Source organism: Mus caroli, unplaced genomic scaffold (genome assembly GCF_978045245.1).
Source record: "Mus caroli unplaced genomic scaffold, Mus_caroli_1 scaffold_13, whole genome shotgun sequence".
In the NCBI taxonomy this organism is placed as follows: domain Eukaryota; kingdom Metazoa; phylum Chordata; class Mammalia; order Rodentia; family Muridae; genus Mus; species Mus caroli.
This window is the reverse complement of record NW_028227268.1, coordinates 61,811,663-61,833,462: the sequence shown is the minus strand read 5'-3', so window position 1 is coordinate 61,833,462 and position 21,800 is coordinate 61,811,663. Positions and strand designations below refer to the sequence as shown.

Sequence of the window (21,800 nt, the reverse complement as noted above, 5' to 3'; positions counted from 1 at the left end):
GCCCAGCTTGTCTGGTCACACAGCCTCAGGATGGCAGATGGCACTGATCCAAATTCTCGGTTGTTTTCGGGCCTGTGACTGGTGGACACAGCTCCAGGCTCAGTGGTGACACATGGCACAGTGACTATCACATACTCACAGAACAGAATGTGAGATCTGAGAAAATTTCAAATAAAAAAGCATGTCAACCAATGTTAGCAAACGACATCCTTGAGGGATAGAAAGGAAAAATGGATTTACAAAGGAACTTTGTATCATATCTCCATTTCTGAGGTCAAAATTAACACTCACAATAATTTATGAAATACATTTATTTTGAAGATCAGTAGAGTAAGTATTTTGGCCTAACTAGAAGCTGTGATTTATAATTTACTATAACAACAGTAAGTGCAAGTTCAACATTGAAATTTTGTGCAAAATATTTTATGATTAGTCTATGACAACTGCTACTTAAGCAACTATTTGCTAGACGGGCCAATGATTTGTTCTTGATACTTCCTTCATACAATACACTTCAGACAGGCTCAACGGTGAGACAGGTTACTCAGCAAACACGGTTATACATTCAATAAGCATATTACATTCTCATTGAGTGGGCCAAGTTAATTTGGACCCCAGGAAGGCAGTGAGGCTTGGAGCTTTGGGCTCAGCCAGGCCCCAGCAGCAGGAAGCCAGATCCACACAGATCTCTCTGCCACATCCCTGCTTAGCCACACTAGGATCTGAGGGAGAATGATGCCCAGCTTGCTCGGGAGCGCTTCTGACCACCCCATCCCTTCAGTGTGCTCCACAGCTCGAAGTCTTCTCCAGCAATCCCTGTCCTGTGATTTCTGAAGCCCTGGGGTATAATACGCTCCCCACCACCACCACCACCACTACAGGAACGGCTCCATGCTTTATAGATCTGTAGGAATCTCTCTAAGATTTAAAAAGTAAAATTTCCTTGCATTGTGCTAGGAAAATAAGCAGAAGGCTTATCCTTGAAGATCTACAAAACATTCAACTTGAGGATCTTGAGGGGATTTTTATGAAGAATGGGGAGGGTCCCCATCATGTTGCCTAGGTTGGCCTCAAAGTCCTGGGTTCGGGAGTCTTCTTGCCTCAGGCTCAGGAACAGCTGTGACTGCAAGATGCTCTGAGTGGCCTTCACAAAAAAGCACTGCTTCTTGGCAAGAGACTCAGTGCAGTTTAGGTCATCACAAAGGCACTGGGACAGTCCCAACAGACTGTCACAAACACACAGACTTTGGGTGGTGCCCTATGAATAAGAAAGGATGTTTAAATGGAGAGTGGACTCCTGAAGGCCGGTCTCAAGCCAAAATGGATGAGATGGACATACCCACCTGCAGTTTTAGTACCTCAATGCCTAACAGTAGCTGGGAGGACCTAGCCTCCGCTCTCAAGATAACAGGGTCAGCTGGAAAGCCTGGGTGGTGTTGACACTGGAGTGGGCAGAGCTATGGGCTCGAGGAAAATGGCCAAGGAGCAGTTATCGAGTCTCCCTGACGCATCAGCGTGGACTGGGATCTAGTGTGACGTGTTCTCGCCCCAGGCCGGTCTACATCCTCTCAGCACCTGCACTGCTGTCAAATGCGGAAGATTTGGCTCAAACATTGAGTTTCATTAGTGGTTTGTGGCAACAGCTTAGGTTTGATTGCAGTACATCTGTGAATTTCCTGGTTTGGGTATAATTTTACAAGTATTGGCTTGTTAACCATTTAGTAGAGTGATACTTCAGGAGAGGCAACAAGGAAGTCATTACAGCTGATCCTAAGGAGAGGAGACAAGGATTCATGTTATCCTGTTATGAAAAAACCCACCCACATCAAGCCTTAGAACATAAGCCCAGACTAAATTCATAATAAAGAAAAAGCTATGTGTTCCTAAAAAGCCATAGTGCCGCTTCAACTGAAAATAAAGAATCATGCAGGGGGTAGACTGCGCACCGTGCAAAGCTAGCAGGCATTACAGAAGCAAGCATTACCCCGGCTCTGTGGTAGGAGGAGCCCAGCACTGGCATGAAATCTAAAACTGAGGAACTCATTTCTAAGTTCAAGAGCAGCACAGACGGCTTTAGAATGTTCTTAAAGACCCAAAGGAGCAACACAAGCTACACTCGGGATCACCGCTTAGAATAAAATATGCTTTGATACAAACAGGATAAAAGGTCAGAGAAGAGAGCAAAGAGGCAGCGAAGGGAAAAGGCCAGATCTCCCCCTGACTCCATCCCAGGTTAAAAAAGTAATGAATGTATCGGCGGATAGTAAGGAGATGGGAGAAGCTGAAATTGGCCTGGGAAATTGCAAACTCCCCCACACTCTGTAGGGAAGATCCACGTAGAAGCTTTGCCAAAAATCTTAACTTGGTAACCAAGCCAAGGATCAAGCCTGCATGTTCTCATTCCCACCAAAGACCCTGGCTAACGAAGACCTGTCTGCCACACCCTTTCGGGAACTCAAGGCTGCCTTGTGTACTGCACTGATAGCTAGGTGGGCCCTCTTGGGGACAAGGTAGGCCTGGGAAGCACTAACTCAGCCTGGTCCTCTATGTCACCCCAGAGGTTGAGACATTCTACCCCAACCAAAAGTATGCACCTTAGGCTAAGGGATCAATGTCAAATGAAATGACCAGAGACCCAAGCCTACCTCCAACCAGATCTCCAGCCTCAAAAAAAAGGGAAAAGAGGGAAAGCCCTGAACTGCCACAGTGAATCCCTAAGCTGCAGGGGTTTATTTTTAATTAAAAAGGAAACGACTGAGATTAAAAAATATATATTCTCAAATTATGAAACAAACATTAAACATGCAGATAGTGACTGTGGACTGGCGCTGCACGGTGCACCCTCCCGGACTGACGGAGACAGTACTGCATGGTGCACCTCCCAGACTGACGGAGGCAGCGGTGCAGCTCAACATGTGGCCACTCATTTTTAATCAGGACGCAGGCTTTGCCAGACCCAGCCTAGACACTACTCTTCTACATTTCTCTCAGATTACCAGGACCCATCCCTGTCCCTTTAAAACGATGCCTAGATTAAATTTTAACACTGATTAGTTCCAGACCAAGGTCCAGTACATGTAAGTAAGCTAAACCTTCTGTCAGTAACCCCAAACCTTCAGCTAATAGAAACAACTAAAACCAAACAGAACCTAGCCTGGCCCACCTCACACACAGAAGGAAAAATAGGAAACTCCTACCTCACTCTCAACAGACAGCCGGGGCCTGACCGTCAGGGCTTACTGGACCAGCGCCGGCTATGAACTATCAGAGAAGCCAACAGGGCTTTTCCCCTCGGCAGAGCTTGGTATTTCTGAGAAAACCCAAATGATTTCAAATGCAGCTGTTATCACCAATCCATCAGCGTGGCGCTAGTGCAAGACAACAACTTTTCACATTTTAACTGAGATACAACATCTATAAACATGGCAGTTCCGCCAGGCCTCTCATCCACAGCCACTTTTCACAGACATTGTCCCACATGTCCTTAGTTAGCTGTCTGAGGAAACCCTTCCCCTCTCCACCTTGATATTCATTCCCACAGACTCCCTCCTTCACCCCAGGGATGACAGCTGCCCAGAAAAGGAGGCACTCACGAGGGCCTCTTTGCAATGTCACCTCTGTGATGACCTGTGGCCCAAGACAAACTTTATCTGGCAATCCACTTTGGAAGGGAAAGTATGCCTAATAAGAACTACACCCCTTGCCTATTTCTTTCCACTACCACCATTCCCTATCACCAGGACGACTTCACGCACGTTCAAGAACAAATTAAAATTGAACAGAGAATACCAATACCCAGAGGAGCAGAGAGCTAATAGCTCAGAATCTTCCAGAAAGCTCCACAGTGTCTTAGACTCTCATAAAAGTTGGTAAAATCCTGTAATCATTTTGAGTTTATAGGACATTCAGCCTTCAGAGCTACTGAAGGTTGACACTGCAGTCGAAAGCAGCTAGGACAGCAGATGACTGTGTTTACAGAAACAGGGAGCTGGCCATCTTTAGAAGCTGATTGATGTAGCTACAGCAGCCCCCAGCGAGGAGGAAGGACCAGAGGCAGGATAACAGAGATGGACTTACAGCAGCCTGGCCCAGATAGGAAGAAGGGTCAGAAGGACTGGTTTGTTAGGAGGGGGAAGGACTCACCTTGACAATCACAGCTGCAACAGCAACCAGGCACACAAACAACAGCATCCCCAGCCTTCCTTTGTTGAACTGCTTCAGCAGGAAGAACTTGGCCCAGCTGACCTTGGACTCGCTGTTGGGCGGGTACCTGAGCTTGTTGACGCTCTCCCCTTTTAACCCTTTTAACAGGCAGGGGCGCTGATGAGAAAAGGTATCAAAACTGTATTTTCCATGATATGCCCCCATTCCACTGGCACCTGAAATAAATGGAAGAGAAGATACGAATTTCACTGTGGGGGCTTCCCATTTCAACACAGACTGAGAAAGCCTGGCTGTGCTCTGCCCGAGAGGGAGACATTCAACTTCTTGGCCTTTCTCCTCAGAAATCCTTTCCCAACTTGGCTCCCAGCACAACCATCCGCCCTCTCAGGCAGGATGCAGGGTCAGGATTTGTATCCCCTCTCGGGTTGTGCTGTCCTTTGTACCAGAAGTGTGCTAAGTGTTTCGGGGTGTTCTTTGGGGAGTCCCACCACAGCCCTGTGGTGGCCTGAACCTCTAACCCAGAGCCATCCAATCTGCCTAAGGTCACATGGCTTCTAAACGAGGAAGCTAAAATGTGAGCTCAGTTTAGTCTGACACTCAATGCTGTACGTGTGTTTTCCCATCAGTCCATGTGACCTTATTTATCCATGGCTCCCCTCACTTGTTTCCTCTAAATTCTTGAAGAGCAACTGAAAATGGGATAACAAGGTTATACGGCCAGATAAGAATAATCAAGGAAAAACTTCTGTCATCTTGGAAGCCACGATATAATCCACAATGCACACAACAGACTGCAGATGAAACTGTCCTGCGCATTGGCAATGGACAACGGCGGAAGGCAGGCAGGCTGCCTGGAAGCCGGGGACAGCTGGCTGGGGCCAGGTCACAGCTCAGTCACCAGTGTTTGCAGGGAGGGGATCAGTCAGAAAGCAAGACTGATTCACTGGAGAGACAATGACACCAGAGAGAAAACCCGAGGACACTGAGGGAGGGGAAGAGGGGCCAGCAAAAGCCATTACCATGGTAGGAAGGACCCAGAGGAAAGGACCAGACTGCATCCACAACGCTTCCACCACAACAAAATGCCCCTTGCCCATCCTCTAGAGAACGGGGGACTCTCACGCATCAAATCAAGCAGCACACGAGGAAAGGCTGCCCTTCCCCACAGAGGCTTGCGGGGCTAGTGCATGTAGCACTGACTACCCACCTCAGCATCAACTCGAGTAGAACACAGAGGGATTCTGTTTCTGGCATTCTAAACCTTTCTCTCACTGTACGGCACTTAAATACAGGTATCTCGCTAATTAATCTGAAACCTGATTCTTGGTCCTTAAGCTGGGAAGATCTGGTAGCATAGTTAAGTAAGGGAAGTAGTGAGGTGAAGAAAAGTCATCACAGCTGTGGTCAGTGACAATGAGGACAGACGGTACTGCCCAGGCCATCAGGAAATGACCGCAAGCCAGGTGAGCAGCAACCAGAAAATGACCCTAAGCTGAGTGGCCGGAGGAGGACATGGTCGTAGGGACATGCACAATAAACAGTACCCAACTTTCAACAGCTCGTACAAGAAATCCGGGAAACATGCTTCTGGCACATTTCTATTCAGAGAAGGTCGCTATGGTGAGTTGGGAAGCCATTCTCGTAAGCTCCTAGGTCTGAATGTTTGGTCCCCATTAGTGGAACTGTTTGGGTAGGATTAGGTGTGGCCTTGTTGGAATGGGTGTGGCCTTTTGGGAGGTATACCACTGGGGCTTCGAGGTTTCAAAAGCCCACTCCAGGTCGAGTCTGAGCCTGAGTGTCTTTGCCTACAACTTGCAGAGCAGATATGAGCTCTCTGCAAACTGCTCCAGCTCTATGCCTGTCTACCTCCTCTATGCTCCCTGTCAGGATGATAGAGTAACCCTCTGAAACTATAAGCAAGCCCTCAGTTAAATGTTTTCTCTTTTAGATGGTCTTGCTCACGGTATCTCATGACAGCAATAGAATAATAATGAAGACAGTCATACTTACCCACACCTCCAAAGGGCAGAGAATTAACAGTGAAGTGCATGATGACATCATTGCCGGTGACTCCACCACTGGAGGTCTCATCAATCACCCGTTTGATGAGCTGAGGAACAGACCAAAGGCACGCAGGTCAGACCTAAGGTCCTCTCACTCCCGTGTCTTGGAAGGCCTCATTGTGGTCTCTAAGGACATTCATTCTGGCTTTGTGTGTTGGTGTAAGTTCTTAAGTTTGGGGAGACACAAAGTTCATGTCAAAATCTAAAAATATTGTATAAAATTATCTTCGAGTTATGAATACATCGTCTCATGAAACACAGAAGGGGTCTGTGCTTAAACCTAGGTCCCATCTCCAAGACAGCTCATAATTCATAGGGAAATATTCCAAAACCTGAAAAAATTCTGCAATCGAGCTGGGTGGCACATGCTTGTATCTCAGCAACCAAGAAGCTGGCGCAGGAGAAGCATAAATTTAAGGCCAGCCTAGGTACACAGTGCCTTAAGAATTCTGAAATCTGAAAGACATTTGGTCCCCAGCACATAGGCTGTAGATGAAGAAGAGTGGCTCTGAACCTTTGTTTACTTGGTCACCATCAAGTTCTATAGTCCAACATAGCACCAACAATTTAGAAATAGTTACTTCTCTGAAGTTGGTACTGACCAGAAGGGTTCTGCCCTGAAGAGCTTTCACAGTACCATGGGATGCTAACAGGCTGTTGGAGGTGAGGGAGTCAGGGGTTGGGGGGAGTCTTATGCGGCAGTGAACCTGTGAACTGTGATGATGACCAGCACAAGCTATGCCAGTGGGTGCAGGAGTGGCAGGAATGATATGGGGGTAGCACTGCAGCAGGAGCATGCCTAGCACCACAAATCAAGAGTCCATGGCTGGGAAGCTTAGAGGTTCCTAACGACTCGAACCTACGACTCAAAGTATTCTGCTAAGTGCTTAGTGTCAAACTACCCTCTAAATTTGCATTTCTATACCCTTAGATTAGTACACTTCTCAGACATCATCAGAGAGGTTTCCTTGTGCAGTGGAGAGCAGTTACCACAGAAACTCTCAACTTCCCAAAGAGAAGACAGGAAGTAACTGTAGAGTGTGCAGACTCTACATTTAGATCACACTCCTACCCTTGGGAGTTGAGGATTACCAAGGAGAGGGTGGTGACTGTGAGAGCCAGAGGGTGGGGAGGAGCAATTAAGACCACTGCGCTCCTGAGAGCACGCAGCTGCGGGTGACCGTGTAAGATTAAGCCAGTCAACACTGCATTGTGGATGGGGAGAGATTAGTGAGCCCCTATCCCATAGCTAAAAAGATGCTGACAGTTGGATGGCTCTGGGAGCAGGAGAGTCTGTTTCATTACAGGTATGCCCCCTAGAATCTCAACCACGCTCCAGTGGATGACCCCACACCATGAGTAAGTGGACAAAGTAGAGTTAGGGGAGAACTAGGGGGTGGATGTGTCAAAATATATTGTATGCATGCATGAAATTTTCAAAGAGTAAATAAAAACAGTACATTAAAATTATTATATCTCAATCTCTGATCTAAATTATACTACATGATTAACAGGTATGAAGGGCGAAAAGACTTTAGACTTATTTTTGAATACATAGTTAGTTGACCTAAGATCAAAAAAGCCACAAGCTGAGTGTGGTGGCGCTCGCCTTTAATCCTGGCACTTGGGAGGCACAGGGAGGTGGATCTCTGTGAGTTCAAGGCCAGTCTGATCTACGAATCGAATCCAGGACAGCCATGGCTCTATTACACAGAGAAACCCTTTCTCAAACAAAACAAAGCAGCCTCAGTGATACTGAACTAACAACCGTCATTCCACTCAGGTACTAATAATACGCCCTGAGAATTCATGGCGGGTTTCAAATGGGATTTCCCAGTGACCACAGGGGAAGAGCTCGGCACTCAGTCGCATGCTGCTAGCAGACTTTACTGTAGCGTGCACACTTATCTCTTTTCAAGTATGTATGGCCATGAGAATTCCCTAGCACTGCGAGCTCCCGAAGCCACTGAGTCACTACAGCACCTCACTATCAGAAACTGCACATGGCCCCTGGCCAAGGAACTCCTCACACCGACTGGTCCTTCTTCCCCATTCTCATTTTCCATTTCTCTAGGAGGATCCTGGACCTACATGTCCACATGGAAGTCACATGGAAGCTAAGAGCAGTCACCTACTGATGGAAATGGCACAGGAGGAGACAAGAGCTACTTGCCTGTTGATACAGGGCTGCCATCCTTTGGGAACCTGAAACCCAAGTTCTCTCAGTCATATATATGATGGTGCCAGAGGCCTCTGCCTTCCCTAGCCCCATCTGAGTGGCTAGTAATGCCATCTGAGCCACAGGGGCAGGCTCTACGGAGCCATGTCACAAAAACCTCCACCTGCTGGTGCATGTAGGTTTTCTAATTATCCTGGAGGTGTTTGTTATTTAAAAGCCCACTCACTCCTGTGGATTCGGCTCTAACCCTAGGGGATAAGGATACAGCAATAAACCAAGGCTTCCGGACCTAAGACAGCAAGCTATTAATAGTCGGTCAGTCAACTTTGATATACAAATAAACCATGTATGTGTTATAGCAATAAAGAAGTCTGATTCTTGAGGGTGGATTGTTCTCTGTAAAGCGTACCTTATTGTTACGAGAAAATACGTAGAGAGCCAGGGGCTTTTCACGGTCATTTATGAAATTTATGGCTTCCTCTACATTTTTCACAGACACTATTGGAAGAATTGGTCCAAAAATTTCTTCTTGCATCACCTTGGAGTTAGGATCAACATCTGTAAGTATGGTTGGGGCTAAAAACAAACAAACAAACAAATAAATGATACAAATGGTCAAGTTTAAGACAAAGAAAGCAAAACTCAAACTTCCTCTTTATTCCTCTGGGTTAACCACCCACTGGGCATCCACTACACAGAGCCTATTGGCTTGTCCTCCATGTTCCAGGCATAGCTTTGAGTGCCAGAAGCTCTGACTCCTCCCAAATTCTGCTTTCCAAATCCACTGTGGAACTCAGGGAGGAGCCCTACTTTAGCCTAAGCTAATCTCCAGTTTCCTTTCTTCTGTCTCTTCTAGGACACACTGTGACCTAGAAGACTGGAAGAAGAAGAGTGGGATGGAAGAATTCTGTTTTTCAATGGTAGTAACAACCTCAGAAACATCCAACAACTCAGGAGAATCTCTATGAATTTCCTTATTATTTGTATCCTTCTAAGATTTTTTTAAAACAGCTGATAAAAAAGTAAATTAATTTGGGGTCAGCTCCCTGGCCCACCACACATGCTTGTATTTCTCCCATCATCTTGTGTCCTAGTTTTGGAAATTGTATTTAAAAATCCAGTAAGAGCCGATGGCATGGCTCAGCAAGCAAAGGTACCCAGCAGTGAGCCTACCCACTTGATTTAAATCCCTAAAACCCACACAGGAGAGAACACCTCCCTCAAGTCATCTCCCGACTTTTACATATATGCTAGTTCGTTTTTATGTCAACCTGAGTTATTTGAGAAGAGGAACCTCAGTTGAGAAGATACCTCCATCAGATTGCCTACAGGCAAATCTCCTGATTAATGATATGGACAGGCCCAGGACACAGGGGTGGTGTCCCACCTTGGGCAGGTCATCCTAGGATGTTTAAGAAAGCAAGCTGCGCAAGCCACGAGGAGCAAGCTAGCGAGCAGGGGTCCTCCATGGCTTCTGCTTAGGTCCCTGCCTCCAGGTTCCTGTTTCCCTTCCCTTGGGGATGGGGAATGACCTGAGAGTAACAAGCTGAGAGGAACCTTTCCTCCTCAAGTTGCTTTTGGTGATAATGTTTTATCTCAGCAACAGAAACACAGCTAAGATAGGAACTGGTGCTAGGATCACAGGGCACTGCAATGACAGACCTGGAGGTCTGAAGCCCAGTGGTAGATTACCTGTGCAGCATGCGTGGGGCCCTAGGTTCCATATAAGATGAAATTGGAAGTAATATATATTCATGGCAAAGAGGCAAAATACACAAGGAATGTGAACAAGCGAAGGCCAAGACCAGCAACTCCAAGCACTCCAAGCACCATCTCTGGAAGGGTTTGCTGCTATTTAATGGTGGGATTCTGAGCTATGTTCTCATCTATAAATGGGGATAATTATGTAAAACTCCCTTCTGCTCCTCATGATTTCAGAATAAAAGAATCAAGTAACATACAAGAAAATATAAGAAAATGAAAGTAACAAGATCATCTAAAAGGGGCATGCATACATGCACTTTAAGAAGCCCACCAAAAGCAATATTTACAGCTTGTGTAGGAACAGTAAATGCTGGGTGAGGCCAAATTGCTATCTCCCACAGGAGAAGGTGATTTTCCTTTACCTAAGTAGCGTGTGGCCTCATCCATCTCTCCACCGAAAGCTATTTTCTGTCCTTTAAGCAGACTTTGTAACCTCTTAAAGTGACGAAGATTGATGATCCTTTCATAATCAGGAGAAGCCTTTATGTTTTCCCCATAAAAGTCCTATTAAAAAGAACAGGAGTTATTTAATTGTGACAAAACCCATATGCCTATTTCTTTAATAAGTTAAAAATCTACTGGTGTTTAAACACTGACCTGGCTTATACCCTCATCAAATCCAACACCCACTCTTTAAATAATTTAGTACTAGCACATAGTCGTAATTTCAAGTTTTTAGACAAGTCAAGCATTAACAAATAAGACAGGTACTCAGACATTCACACCCTCACACACACACCCCTCACACACACACAAACACACACATGCACACATTCTCTCTCTCTCTCTCTCTCACACACACACACACACACACACACCCCTCACACACACAAACACACACATGCACACATTCTCTCTCTCTCTCACACACACACACACCCCTCACACACACAAACACACACATGCACACATTCTCTCTCTCTCTCTCTCTCTCTCTCTCTCTCTCTCTCACACACACACACACACACACACACACACGCACACACACACACACGCACGCACACACACACACACACACACACACGCACACACACACACACGCACGCACACACACACACACACACGCACACACACACACACACGTGTGCGCACCCTTCTGCCTGCACTTCTCTTGTTTCAGATTCCTAGAGATTCCCCAGTCTCCTCACAGCCCTTCCTGGTGGAAGTGGAACCGATGTCAGGGAGAGGCCATTTGTTTGACCATCCGTGAGTCTCTCCCAGAAGCTGGGCAGTTGCTGCAGAGTCTCTTTGGTCTTCAAACTCTAAATATTTACTCTCTTCTAGCCTTTACTTAAAAAGTTTGCCAGTCTTTGTTGTTTCATTGGCTTTGTCTTCTCTGTACTGGTATTTTTTACCAGTCACTGATAACAGTTAAACTATTCAATGTATCTATCCTTGTTAAATTACCAGGCCTGTTAAAATGTATGTTTTATCTGAGGCTAAGGCCACCAACACAGCCAGGTTTTCAGATTAACTGAATCACAGAATAACAAGCTGGGGGTGGGGACCATACCAGAGCAATCACAGTCCTTAAGATAAGGGCTAGAGACTTACTTTAAGTGGCTCCCTAGCTATTCCAACAAGTTATTTGACTGGGAACTCTTATGTCATAGCACAAACTCCTCAAAGGCAGGAAGAGGGGCCCTTGATCCTCTGGAACTCATCATCATATTCAATAAAGCACAGTTCTAATTCCCAACTGCATTCAGTCTCACGGGGACCTTGATCCACTCTCCCGTCGACAGCCCCTGATCTAGACAGCATTGATGTCCTCCTTGTCTGACTCCCCAGTCTCACCTACGCCGTCTCTCTATACTTCCTGGTCTCACTCTCGTCATACATTCCTCCTTGCTATTCTCTACCCTGATGATCAACTAACAAAAAGTTCATCTCTGCGAGGTGGCTTAGCGCTCTTCACACCCTGGTCAAACACTCTCGAACAGTGAAAATCCCATCTCTCTCTCAAGCCTTAGCTTAGTTACCAGAACACTGTCTTCATTAGTTCCTTGATATACCCTAGAAGATGGATAACCCTCCATTGCAGCAATTCTCAACTGTGGGTCGTGACCCCCACCCCGACCCCGGGAGCTGAATGACCTTTTCATAGGGTAATAGATTAGATATCCTGTGTATCATATATTTACATTACAATTCCTAATAGCAGCATAATTACAGTTATGAATAGCAATAAAAAATAATTTTATGGTTGGGAGTCACATAAAATGAGGAACTATATTAAAGGGTCACAGCATTAGGAAGGTTGGGACCACTGCTCTACAGGGTGGACTTTAAGAAGGCATTTACTTCAGTCCTTCAAACTACTGGCCATCTGGTCCTCTACAAACATGACAACTTGATAAACTTCATCAGCAAGAACCAATAAGGGCTCTCTCTCTTCAAGTGATTTGGAAACATTCTCTCAAAGCCACAGACAACACTGACATTTAACTATATGTCTCCACTAATTGTCAACAAATCAATAACCTGATTTAAGTGGACCTGCATCACCTCAACCTTGACCCCTGCAGATGCAGGGTTTTCAACTAGCCCGTGAGTGAATGCAGTCACACAGGTGACTGGGGTTGTCTGGGTTGGGAGCAGAAGTGAACAGAGATGCTGTCTGCAAGTACTTCACTCGACATTCACCCTACTGAAATCAGTGGGATCGCAATTGCTGGACACAGACCTTCACCGTTTCCTTAATCTTCTGTACGATTTGATTCTGGAGGGAGGCTTCGCACAGGATATAGTCAGGAGCAATGCAGGTTTGACCACAATTCATGTACTTTCCCCAGGCTATGCGTCTAAGGAGAAAAAAAACAAAAACAAACAAAAAACAGATTATCTATACAATTCAGTCTCTTTTTCTTCCTTCCTTCCTTCCTTTTTTTTTTAAATGTATATGAGTGATCTGTCTTCAGACACACCAGAAGAGGGAATCAGATTCCATTACAGATGGCTGTGAGCTATCATGTGGGTGTTGGGAATTAAACTCAGGATCGCTGGGAAGAGCAGCTTCTTAACCGCTTAAGAGTGCTCATAACTGCAGAGCCACCCTCCAGCCCCCACGGTTTCCATTTTACTGTCTTCCAATGGGTTAGTTACTTTACACATTGCTTTGACAAAACATCTGACAAAGGTAACTTCAGGAAGGAAGAGCTGGCTTTGGCTCACAGTTGAAGGGTACTACATCAGGGCAGGAAGTCATGGTGGCAGGAGCTTGATGTCTGGTCACATGACACCCACCACCAGGAAGGAGCGAGCAGCTAAGGTTAACCGTCATGCCAACTGATATGGCTCTGTATACTCAGTAATTGTTAAAAACAAGATAAATAAAAACTGGAGCGGTAGATCATCTAGTTAAAACTTTGAATGCATTTTCAGGTTTCTTTTCGATTTTGTGTGTGTGCATGTGTGTACATGGAAGCATGCATGCCAGTGTGTGTGTGGGGGGGGGGGGGGCGCGCACACCGCGTGTAGGCCAGACAACAACATCTTGGGAGCTGGTTCTCTCATTCTACCTTACTGAGGCAGCATCTCTCATTTCTGCCGCTCTGCTCGCTCCATACTTGAGGCCTCCCATCTACTCAGAATCTGGCTTTTTAAAAACATGGGCTCCAGGTATCAAACTCAGATGGTCAGGTTTGTGCATCAAGTATGTTGACCCACTGAACCACCTCGCCAGCCTTTACAACACATTTTCAACGGAGGTAAAATATTCTAAGTAGCAAGAAAACGAGTCTTCCTGGTAAACAGTACCTAACAAGCTATGAAGACTTGGCCTGCAGGAAAAGAGAGTGGCCTCCCAACACTCTTCCCTTGCTTATCCAGCCAAAAGTCCATTTGGGATAGTGAGTGAGCACCGTCCAGGTTCCAGTTTTCCACTGTGGCTGCAGTATTGCTGGCCAGCTGTGCAGGTGTAGAAGGCATAGCCAGCATCCTCTACCAGGCTCCTCCTTGTAGACCCTCCTCCTTCCTACATACAGACAAAGCCCTAGCACAAAACCTAGCACTCACCACTGGTCTCTTTTTCTTGATGTTCTACTCTATTCTAAGAGGCCAAGCAGCAACTATGACCTAACTCCCTATCTCCTCCACGGTGCCACAGCTCTGAAGAAGAGAAAATTATATCACCCAGAGCATGGAGACAGTCATTCCCTTGCAGTCAAACCTAATTTAGTGAAGAGGGACTGATCTTTTTTGTTTTGTTTTGTTTTGTTCTTTTGAGACAGGGTTTCTCTGTGTAGCCCTGGCTGTCCTGGAACTCACTTCGTAGACCAGGCTGGCCTTGAACTCAGAAATCCACCTGCCTCTGCTGGGATTAAAGGCGTGCGCCACTGATTTGTAGGGGATGTTTCTGATGCTTTGGTGGGGACCATTGAGAGAGGTTATAGAATGGAAGATGTGTTTTTCAGATGGTGTTACAGGCTAAAATCTAAACATAATCCAGGTGTAGGATCATAATTCTTAAAGTTAGGAATGATGGTAGAGTACTTTATCTAACTGACAAACATGATGGGCTGGATGTTAACGGTGTATCATACTAACTGACAAACATGATAGACTGGATGTTAGTGGTGTGTTATACTAACTGACAAACATGATGGGCTGGATGTTAACAGTGTATCATACTAACTGATAAACATGATGGGCTGGATGTTAATGGTGTGTCATACTGATAAACATGATGGGCTGGATGTTAATGGTGTGTCATACTGACAAACATGATGGGCTGGATGTTAACAGTGTATCATACTAACTGATAAACATGATGGGCTGGATGTTAGCTGTGTGTCATACTAACTGACAAACATGATGGGCTGGATGTTAACAGTGTATCATACTAACTGATAAACATGATGGGCTGGATGTTAATGGTGTGTCATACTAACTGATAAACATGATGGGCTGGATGTTAACAGTGTATCATACTAACTGATAAACATGATGGGCTGGATGTTAGCTGTGTGTCATACTAACTGACAAACATGATGGACTGGATGTTAGCCGTGTGTCATACTAACTGTGTGATTTACATGATTGTTATGGTTTTGTTCCATTTATGTCTGGGAGAAGATTTTTTGTTTGTTTGTTTGTTTGTAATTGGACAGAAAAGATGAGATGTAGGGTTAGTTCTGATGCTTTGATCAGGAACCTGCCTGTGAATGCTGAAGGTCCTGTTCCTCATTTGGTTCTTAATCGATCAATAACGATACCCACAGCCAATCACTGGTTGGAAGAGGTGGGGCTTCCAGTTTCCTGCCCGCAGGACAAGCTATACTGGTTCCCAGATGCAAACCACTATTCAAAATATCTGTCATACTGTTTTGTTAGTAAAAGATCTCAGCAGAGCAGTGAACACGATGCTCTTCCAACTGAGAATTTAAACACTTTACTAATACACTTAACCCTTTGAACTATCTGTTTCATCAACCAGCAAAACATCAGAATTCCTTGCCATGAGCTCTGAGTGCAGCTCAATGTGGACCACAGGCTTGCTGTAATAAAGCTCCAGAGTCATTCCCAGCACTGGGAGCGGGAGGAGAGGGGGGAGGCAACGTTGGGCAAAATGTCTTATGAAAAAGGTTTATATTCATAAGAATATTTCCAAACTTCCTAAGGAAAATGCCATGCTGGCAGGACCTATGTGTGGCATCAGAAGACAGTTCGAGAGGCTCCAGTTATTCCTGAGCACACCAACCACTAAAGTCTGATGACCATTGAGGCTGTGAGTCATGAGGTCCAAGCATGAAGGAAAACAAGCCATTAGCAAACCTTCTACCTGCTGGGGAAAACCGCAGGAACAAAGCCAGCCCCACCTGCAAGCCACGTCCAGATCACAGTCTCTGTCAATGTAACAGGGGCTTTTCCCGCCGAGTTCCAGGGTCACAGGGGTCAGATGCTTGGCAGCAGCTTCCATGACAATTTTTCCAACTGCAGTGTTCCCTGTATAGAGAATGTGGTCAAACCGCTGCTTCAGAAGCTCAGTGGTTTCCGGGACACCGCCATTAACAATCGCGTACAGGTCCTTAAAGAGAGAGAAACAAGATTCCTGCTCTGTCAAACTAATCTTATTGCCTCATGTCAGAGATTCCCCCCCCCCCCCAGCATAAATAAGTAGTACTCAGCAAAACCAAAAGATCAAAATCCCCTCCTGAGAACGACCGATCAGAGCGGTGATCCAAGAAAAATGGAGGACAACGTATCTGCTGGCAACTGGGAAACACCAAGCTACGCAGGACTGAGAGTCCAGTATTTCCTACGTGACCTTGTCAATGAAAGCACTACTGATAGCCAATGCGCCCCACAGAGGTCACGTGGGAGCTGAGAGCCAATGCTCCCCACAGGGGTCACGTGGGAGACGAGGGGCGGATGCTCTAAGGGAATTTTGTGGCTCTCTCATTCGTTTTGCACAGTGTGGGGAGCCAGTCCAGAGCCTTGTACACACCAGGCCAGTATTCCACCTCCTGACCCATCTCCAGCCCTGCACTTAGCTATCTTAATCCCTATATGCTCTCTCTGTCCACAATACAAGGAGAGAGGCTAAGACTAGGGTGAATCGGTCTCTGTCTGCTGAACGAACAGGACGAACTCGGAGCATCAGATCTGAGGAGCTTGGTTCTGAAGTAGATATGGGTTGGATCTAGGCTCTGTCCCTCACTAGCATCAGTGACTTCAGACACTCTCTGAGCTTGTTCTTGGGAAAAGTTCCATGTCGCATAACGTCTGTACCCATACCCGGTACATGCACTACGCCTCCATTAGATAGCTAACTGAGAGAAAAGACCTTGAATTATAACAGCATGGAAAAACAAGTAAAGACCGAGAGCAAATGGCAAGGCAAGCATGAGATGCACAAGGGCGTCTGAGCTGTCAGATGGAGAATGAATGAGCTGGCCTGGCAGTCTCTGCTTCTCATCTGATCTCCTGCTGACTAGAAGGCTAATTCCATCTTATTCACTTTAGAGTTCAGCAGACTAGTGTAGGTTTTAATTTATACATGCCTTACTCCATAGGTAATCTGGCAAAGCAAGACCTTAGTAACCCTGTATCTTCTGGTTCCAAGTCCTATTTGACCTATGACCCTTCACTATCTTCCACTTCGTTCTTCTACATTGGATAACCAAGCTAGAGAACAGAGCTGTTCTGTGAGCTATGACAATGGTGCTACGGCAATGAACAGAACAAAATGACTCTAAGAACTGAAGTCAGGTGCAGGGAAATTACAAATTAATAAATATAACACAAATCAGGGGTTTTCAAGTTGCCTTTTGATGAAAGCTAAGTGGATAACATCCCCTGCAGATGCACATGGGACCCCGCAGTCACAATGCAATCAACTTCCTCTCTAGAGAACAGGAGAGCTTCTGAATTCAATTCCCTACCCAAAAGCTGGGGGTAGGACACCCCCCCCCCAGTCGGCCTTTGATGCTCTCAATACCCGCATGTTAACTCGGAGTGCTGGGTCAAGAAGGCACTCTCTTTACGAAGCAGAAGTACTCATATAATAACACAACGATACTTGATTAGGAAAAAAACCAAGTGATCAAAACATGCTAGCTTCTCATTAACTATTTCACTAAATAAATCATGTCTAAAATTGTATCCTCCCAAGTGCCAGAGGGTAGAAAGAGATGAAAGATATGTATAAAGTCACAGGCCAAAGTACACTGTACTGAGCAAGCACAGTTGCTGGGTCATTCTACAAGGTGTTTTGGAACCTGGCTTCCTTTATTAAGCCAACTGTTGTGGACTTAAGGAAATCGTACTGATCCCCAGCCAGCAATGACATCCACTAGCACAAGAATTGTATCTGTGTTTTCTACCATAAACAGGTGTGTTGAAGACGGATCAAGATACTCTTACCTGGTCTAAGTACTGAGGGAGGAGTTCAGCCAAGATCTTGGCCGTGTTTTCACTGAGTTCTGAGGGCTTAACAATGGCAGCATTTCCTAAATAAAGCAAATAGCACAATGACATCATCCAGGACTTGAGTAACTTTGATAGCTACCCCATGTACAGGTCCAGGCTAAGTTTCACTTATTTTTGCAGCTCTTAGGTCTGCCCCCCCCACCAAAACCCCCAGATCTCCTGTCCTCTTTCTGTTCATCATGTTTTCCTTCCCAAGCGCTAACCCGTTAGCTCTCAGCATCTCACTGACAACAGGCTCTGCCAGTTCCTCACAGTCCCCCAGATTTCTATCTCTTTCTTTGTAGCTCTGCCTGTAGGGTTTCCTCTCTGCTCAGACTCATTGAGCTAACAGGCTCGGTCAACATAAGCGTTGATCTGGAGCTTCCACCTGTTGGGATTCACTGGACACTCTAGCTAGCATTACGCCCAATACCTTCATGTAAATAAAGAAACTGGTCAGACTTGGATTTTAGACTGGTTTGTGTAAAGACAGAGGCCAGTAAACTGAAACCACATTAGAATATGAATGCCTGACTCCAAAGACTTGGGACTACTGACTCAATCAGATGCCTCTGAGTCTCACAGATTCATGCCCCCAGTACTTCAGTAGTCATGGAAAACTTCAACTTCTCAGCAGCACTCATCCATGTACGTACACGAATGGATTCTCAATAAATTGCTGCTGCCAACCACTAAAGAAAATGTATTCTGGACACTTACAAACACTAAGACAAAATACAACCCTCGACAAAGGAATAAAGACACCACAGCTGGCACCAGACCTGCAGCAATGGCTCCCACCAGCGGCTGCATGGTAAGAACGAAAGGGTAATTCCAAGCTCCAATAATCAGTACGACCCCCAGAGGCTCGGGCTGAACGTAGGCCTCATCCATCATGGTCAGCAGGTTCTTCTTAGCCGGTCGAGCAGAAGCCAAGTCAGGAAGATTCCCCAACATAAAATCAATCTCTCCAAGGATGGTAATGACTTCATGACTATATGCATTGAGTTCACTCTGGAAGAGAAGGTCAGTTACTCTTACACAAACTATCTAATACTTGGCTTAGGACAGTGGTTCTCACTCTGTGGATTGCAACTCTCACAGGGGTTGCATATCAGACATTTTACACTATGATTCACAATTCAAAGTTACAGTGATGAAGAAGCAATGAAAATAATTTTATGTTTGGAGGTCACCACAACTGTATGGAGGGTGGCCGCATTAGAAGGTTGAGAACCACTAACTTAGGATGTCACAAAGCTCAGACCAAGTATACTTGCAGTGACAACTGGTATGATTAGATACCACCCTCTCCCCCAGTTTGCTATCAGATTTTTTTTTTATCTCCAAGTTCTCAATAAGGCACACCCTGGATACTCAGGATGATTCTTCCTCTCTAATACATTCAGTGCCTCTAACGTCTTCACTACCGATCCAAGCCTTTTAAAATAGGGTTAAAAATGATCTCTTTCAGCATCACCTCCCAATTAATAACAGCCTCCCGAAGTCATGATGTAGGTACCGTGGCAACTTTGCTTTTGAGCAGCATCTTGATACTTCATCCTTAACACACTGGTTTATAACCAGAGTCACACCTGCATATGTTCTATTTTGGAGCCAGATTTTAAATTCTGGACTTACTATATTTTCTTCAGGCACACTACGTATGAACAAACATACACAAACTATCTGATGTTTGAGGAATGGATGATTCACAGAGTTGTTTTAATATTCACTATCCTATCTTGTTTACTAATTACCACAGCCCCTCTTTACCAGAAGTACTCTGAAGAAAGGATTCTAGCTTCTAGTACAACTACTGTTATCACTTTTTGAAGCAGTCTTTGATTGCAAATCTGAAAATAAAGGTCTTACCATGCCTGGAATAGAGATAGAAAGTAAAAGGGAGAAATAATATTACTAGAGAGTACAAGAGACCATAGTTGTACCTCGAACACTACTTAAAACCTTGGTACTCAAAGCTTGCTTCTAAACACCTGGGACCTCATTAGAAATCTCAGACACTGTCTCACGAGGACTAAGTCAGGATTTGTATTTTATCAGGTCCCCAGGGTGATTGTCTGTATACTAGAGGTCAATCATGTATATGATTAATGTCACACAAAGTCATGAGGGGAATTTCAGTGCTGAAGATTATAGGAAATAAAAAGAACCGTCAACAAAAAGAAACCATTCTTTAAACGTCATGAAATAAAGACAGGGCGTGCAATAGCTGAAATCTACCAAGCAGACAAACTACTGAGTTCCAGACTATCCAGAGTTAACTGCACATTGTAAGGAAAGAGACTATGAACGCAGCAGAAATGGGCAAGGCTATACAGAGCGTTCGTAGACGAGAAACTGCCGGCGCCAAGTAAAGTATGCACTTCAATATGCGTGCAAATACAACAGTTGGGCTCTAAGCGGGGCTGGAGAGTCCAGAGTCCTGGGTACTCTGCTTCCTCTTAACTGCTGGATAAACAAAACCAAACAACCTGCTACAGAGAAGGAATAAGGTGGCTCATCGGGCCCCTCCCACCCTGGACGCTCACTTTGCTCAGGTCTGCCGCGATGGCTGCTAAGATTTCCTTCTCCCGCTCTTGCACCATCCTCCGCAGGGCCTCAAGCTGCTGCAATCGGAAGCGCAGCGGCCGCGATCGGCCAGACCGGAACGCCTGGCGAAGCCGTAGGACCTGGCGCTCCATGGCCGGGCCTGAGAAGAACGCGGAGCGAGGCAGGTGAGGGAGCACTGTACCAGTAAGGAGCTGCTACGGATGACGCCACAGCTCACTGCCACTTTCCGCTGCTAGGTCCCATCCGCCTACTGGCCTAGACCCGGGCCGGGTGTGGGCCAAACCCCAGCACTCCGCCGCTAACGACAAAGTGCGCACTCATTGGCTGGACCGCTGCACGTGACTATGAGGCCCCGCCCCTTACCACTAATCTAGCCTTGGGATTGCTGTCCCCGGGCGCCCGGTGTGTAGGTGCAACTTTTGGAACGCAAAGACGCGGAAGAAGTCCTTCTGGCTTTAGAAAAGAGCCAAGCGGCCTCTAGGAGGAGGAACTGAGGCCGGAGGGTGCTCACCAGGCCGGAAGGAGTCTCCCTTCGCCTGCGGTGCCTCAGATTCAGAGGCAAAGTCTCTGGGCCTGGGTGGGGCGGGCCGGGTGACACACGCAAAGGAGGTGAATCCAGCGTGTACACACACACACACACACACACACACACACACACACACACACACACACGCACGCGAAGGAGGTGGGGCGGGCCGGGTGACACACGCGAAGGAGGTGAATCCAGCGTACACACACACACACATACACGCATGCACGCGAAGGAGGTGAATCCAGCGTACACACACACAAGCATTGTCATCGCCCACACTGATTTTCAATCCTCTCTACTGCGTACCATCCAAGGTTTTTTTCCAAATTTCCTCTCCAGGCTAATTACCAATGGTTGACATTCGTACCCATCTAGGGCTGCTCAGCGATGGCGGTCACTTTGTGTTGTCCTTCCCATCTTCTGGAAACATTTCCACTTCCCTCCCTTGGCATTCCCTAGGTTTTCCATCTCTGGATTTTCTCCCTTTTCTGACCCATTAAAGTGTTCAAATGTCTGGGACTAAGTTCTCTCCGCGCAGTCACTCATCTAATTCTACCTGTAGAGAGCAGAGAAGGCTCTCACCCAATCTTTCCTTGGACTCCCAAGGACACAT

The 21,800-nt window shown here is 46.0% G+C and overlaps 1 protein-coding gene across 2 annotated transcripts; it reads right to left on the bottom strand.

Moving 5' to 3' along the window:
* Positions 1 to 296: 296 nt before the first annotated feature.
* Aldh3a2 (aldehyde dehydrogenase 3 family member A2) lies at positions 297 to 20,963 on the bottom strand. Of its 2 annotated transcripts, XM_021175621.3 has the most exons (11): positions 20,634 to 20,963; positions 18,864 to 19,095; positions 18,037 to 18,122; positions 15,990 to 16,198; positions 12,857 to 12,974; positions 10,533 to 10,674; positions 8,816 to 8,982; positions 6,175 to 6,274; positions 4,144 to 4,379; positions 3,198 to 3,310; positions 297 to 1,770 (listed from the first exon to the last, which is right to left on the bottom strand). In XM_021175621.3, the coding sequence occupies exons 1-10, from the start codon at positions 20,784 to 20,786 to the stop codon at positions 3,230 to 3,232; spliced, it is 1,524 nt and encodes a 507-aa protein (XP_021031280.1). In that variant the 5' UTR covers positions 20,787 to 20,963; the 3' UTR covers positions 297 to 1,770; positions 3,198 to 3,229. The 2 variants fall into 2 exon arrangements, with proteins under 2 accessions (XP_021031280.1, XP_021031281.1); XM_021175622.2 differs by lacking the exon at positions 3,198 to 3,310 and having other exon boundaries at positions 20,634 to 20,962.
* Positions 20,964 to 21,800: the final 837 nt, after the last annotated feature.

Coding starts and splice junctions, on each gene's coding strand:
- Aldh3a2 (XM_021175621.3), bottom strand. CDS start 20,786: ATGGAGCGCCAGGTCCTACGGCTTCGCCAGGCGTTCCGGTCTGGCCGA. Junction 18,123..18,863: donor GGTGGGAGCCATTGCTGCAG/GTCTGGTGCCAG, acceptor TGCTTTATTTAG/GAAATGCTGCCATTGTTAAG. Junction 8,983..10,532: donor TGAGGCCACACGCTACTTAG/GTAAAGGAAAAT, acceptor GTTTGTTTTTAG/CCCCAACCATACTTACAGAT.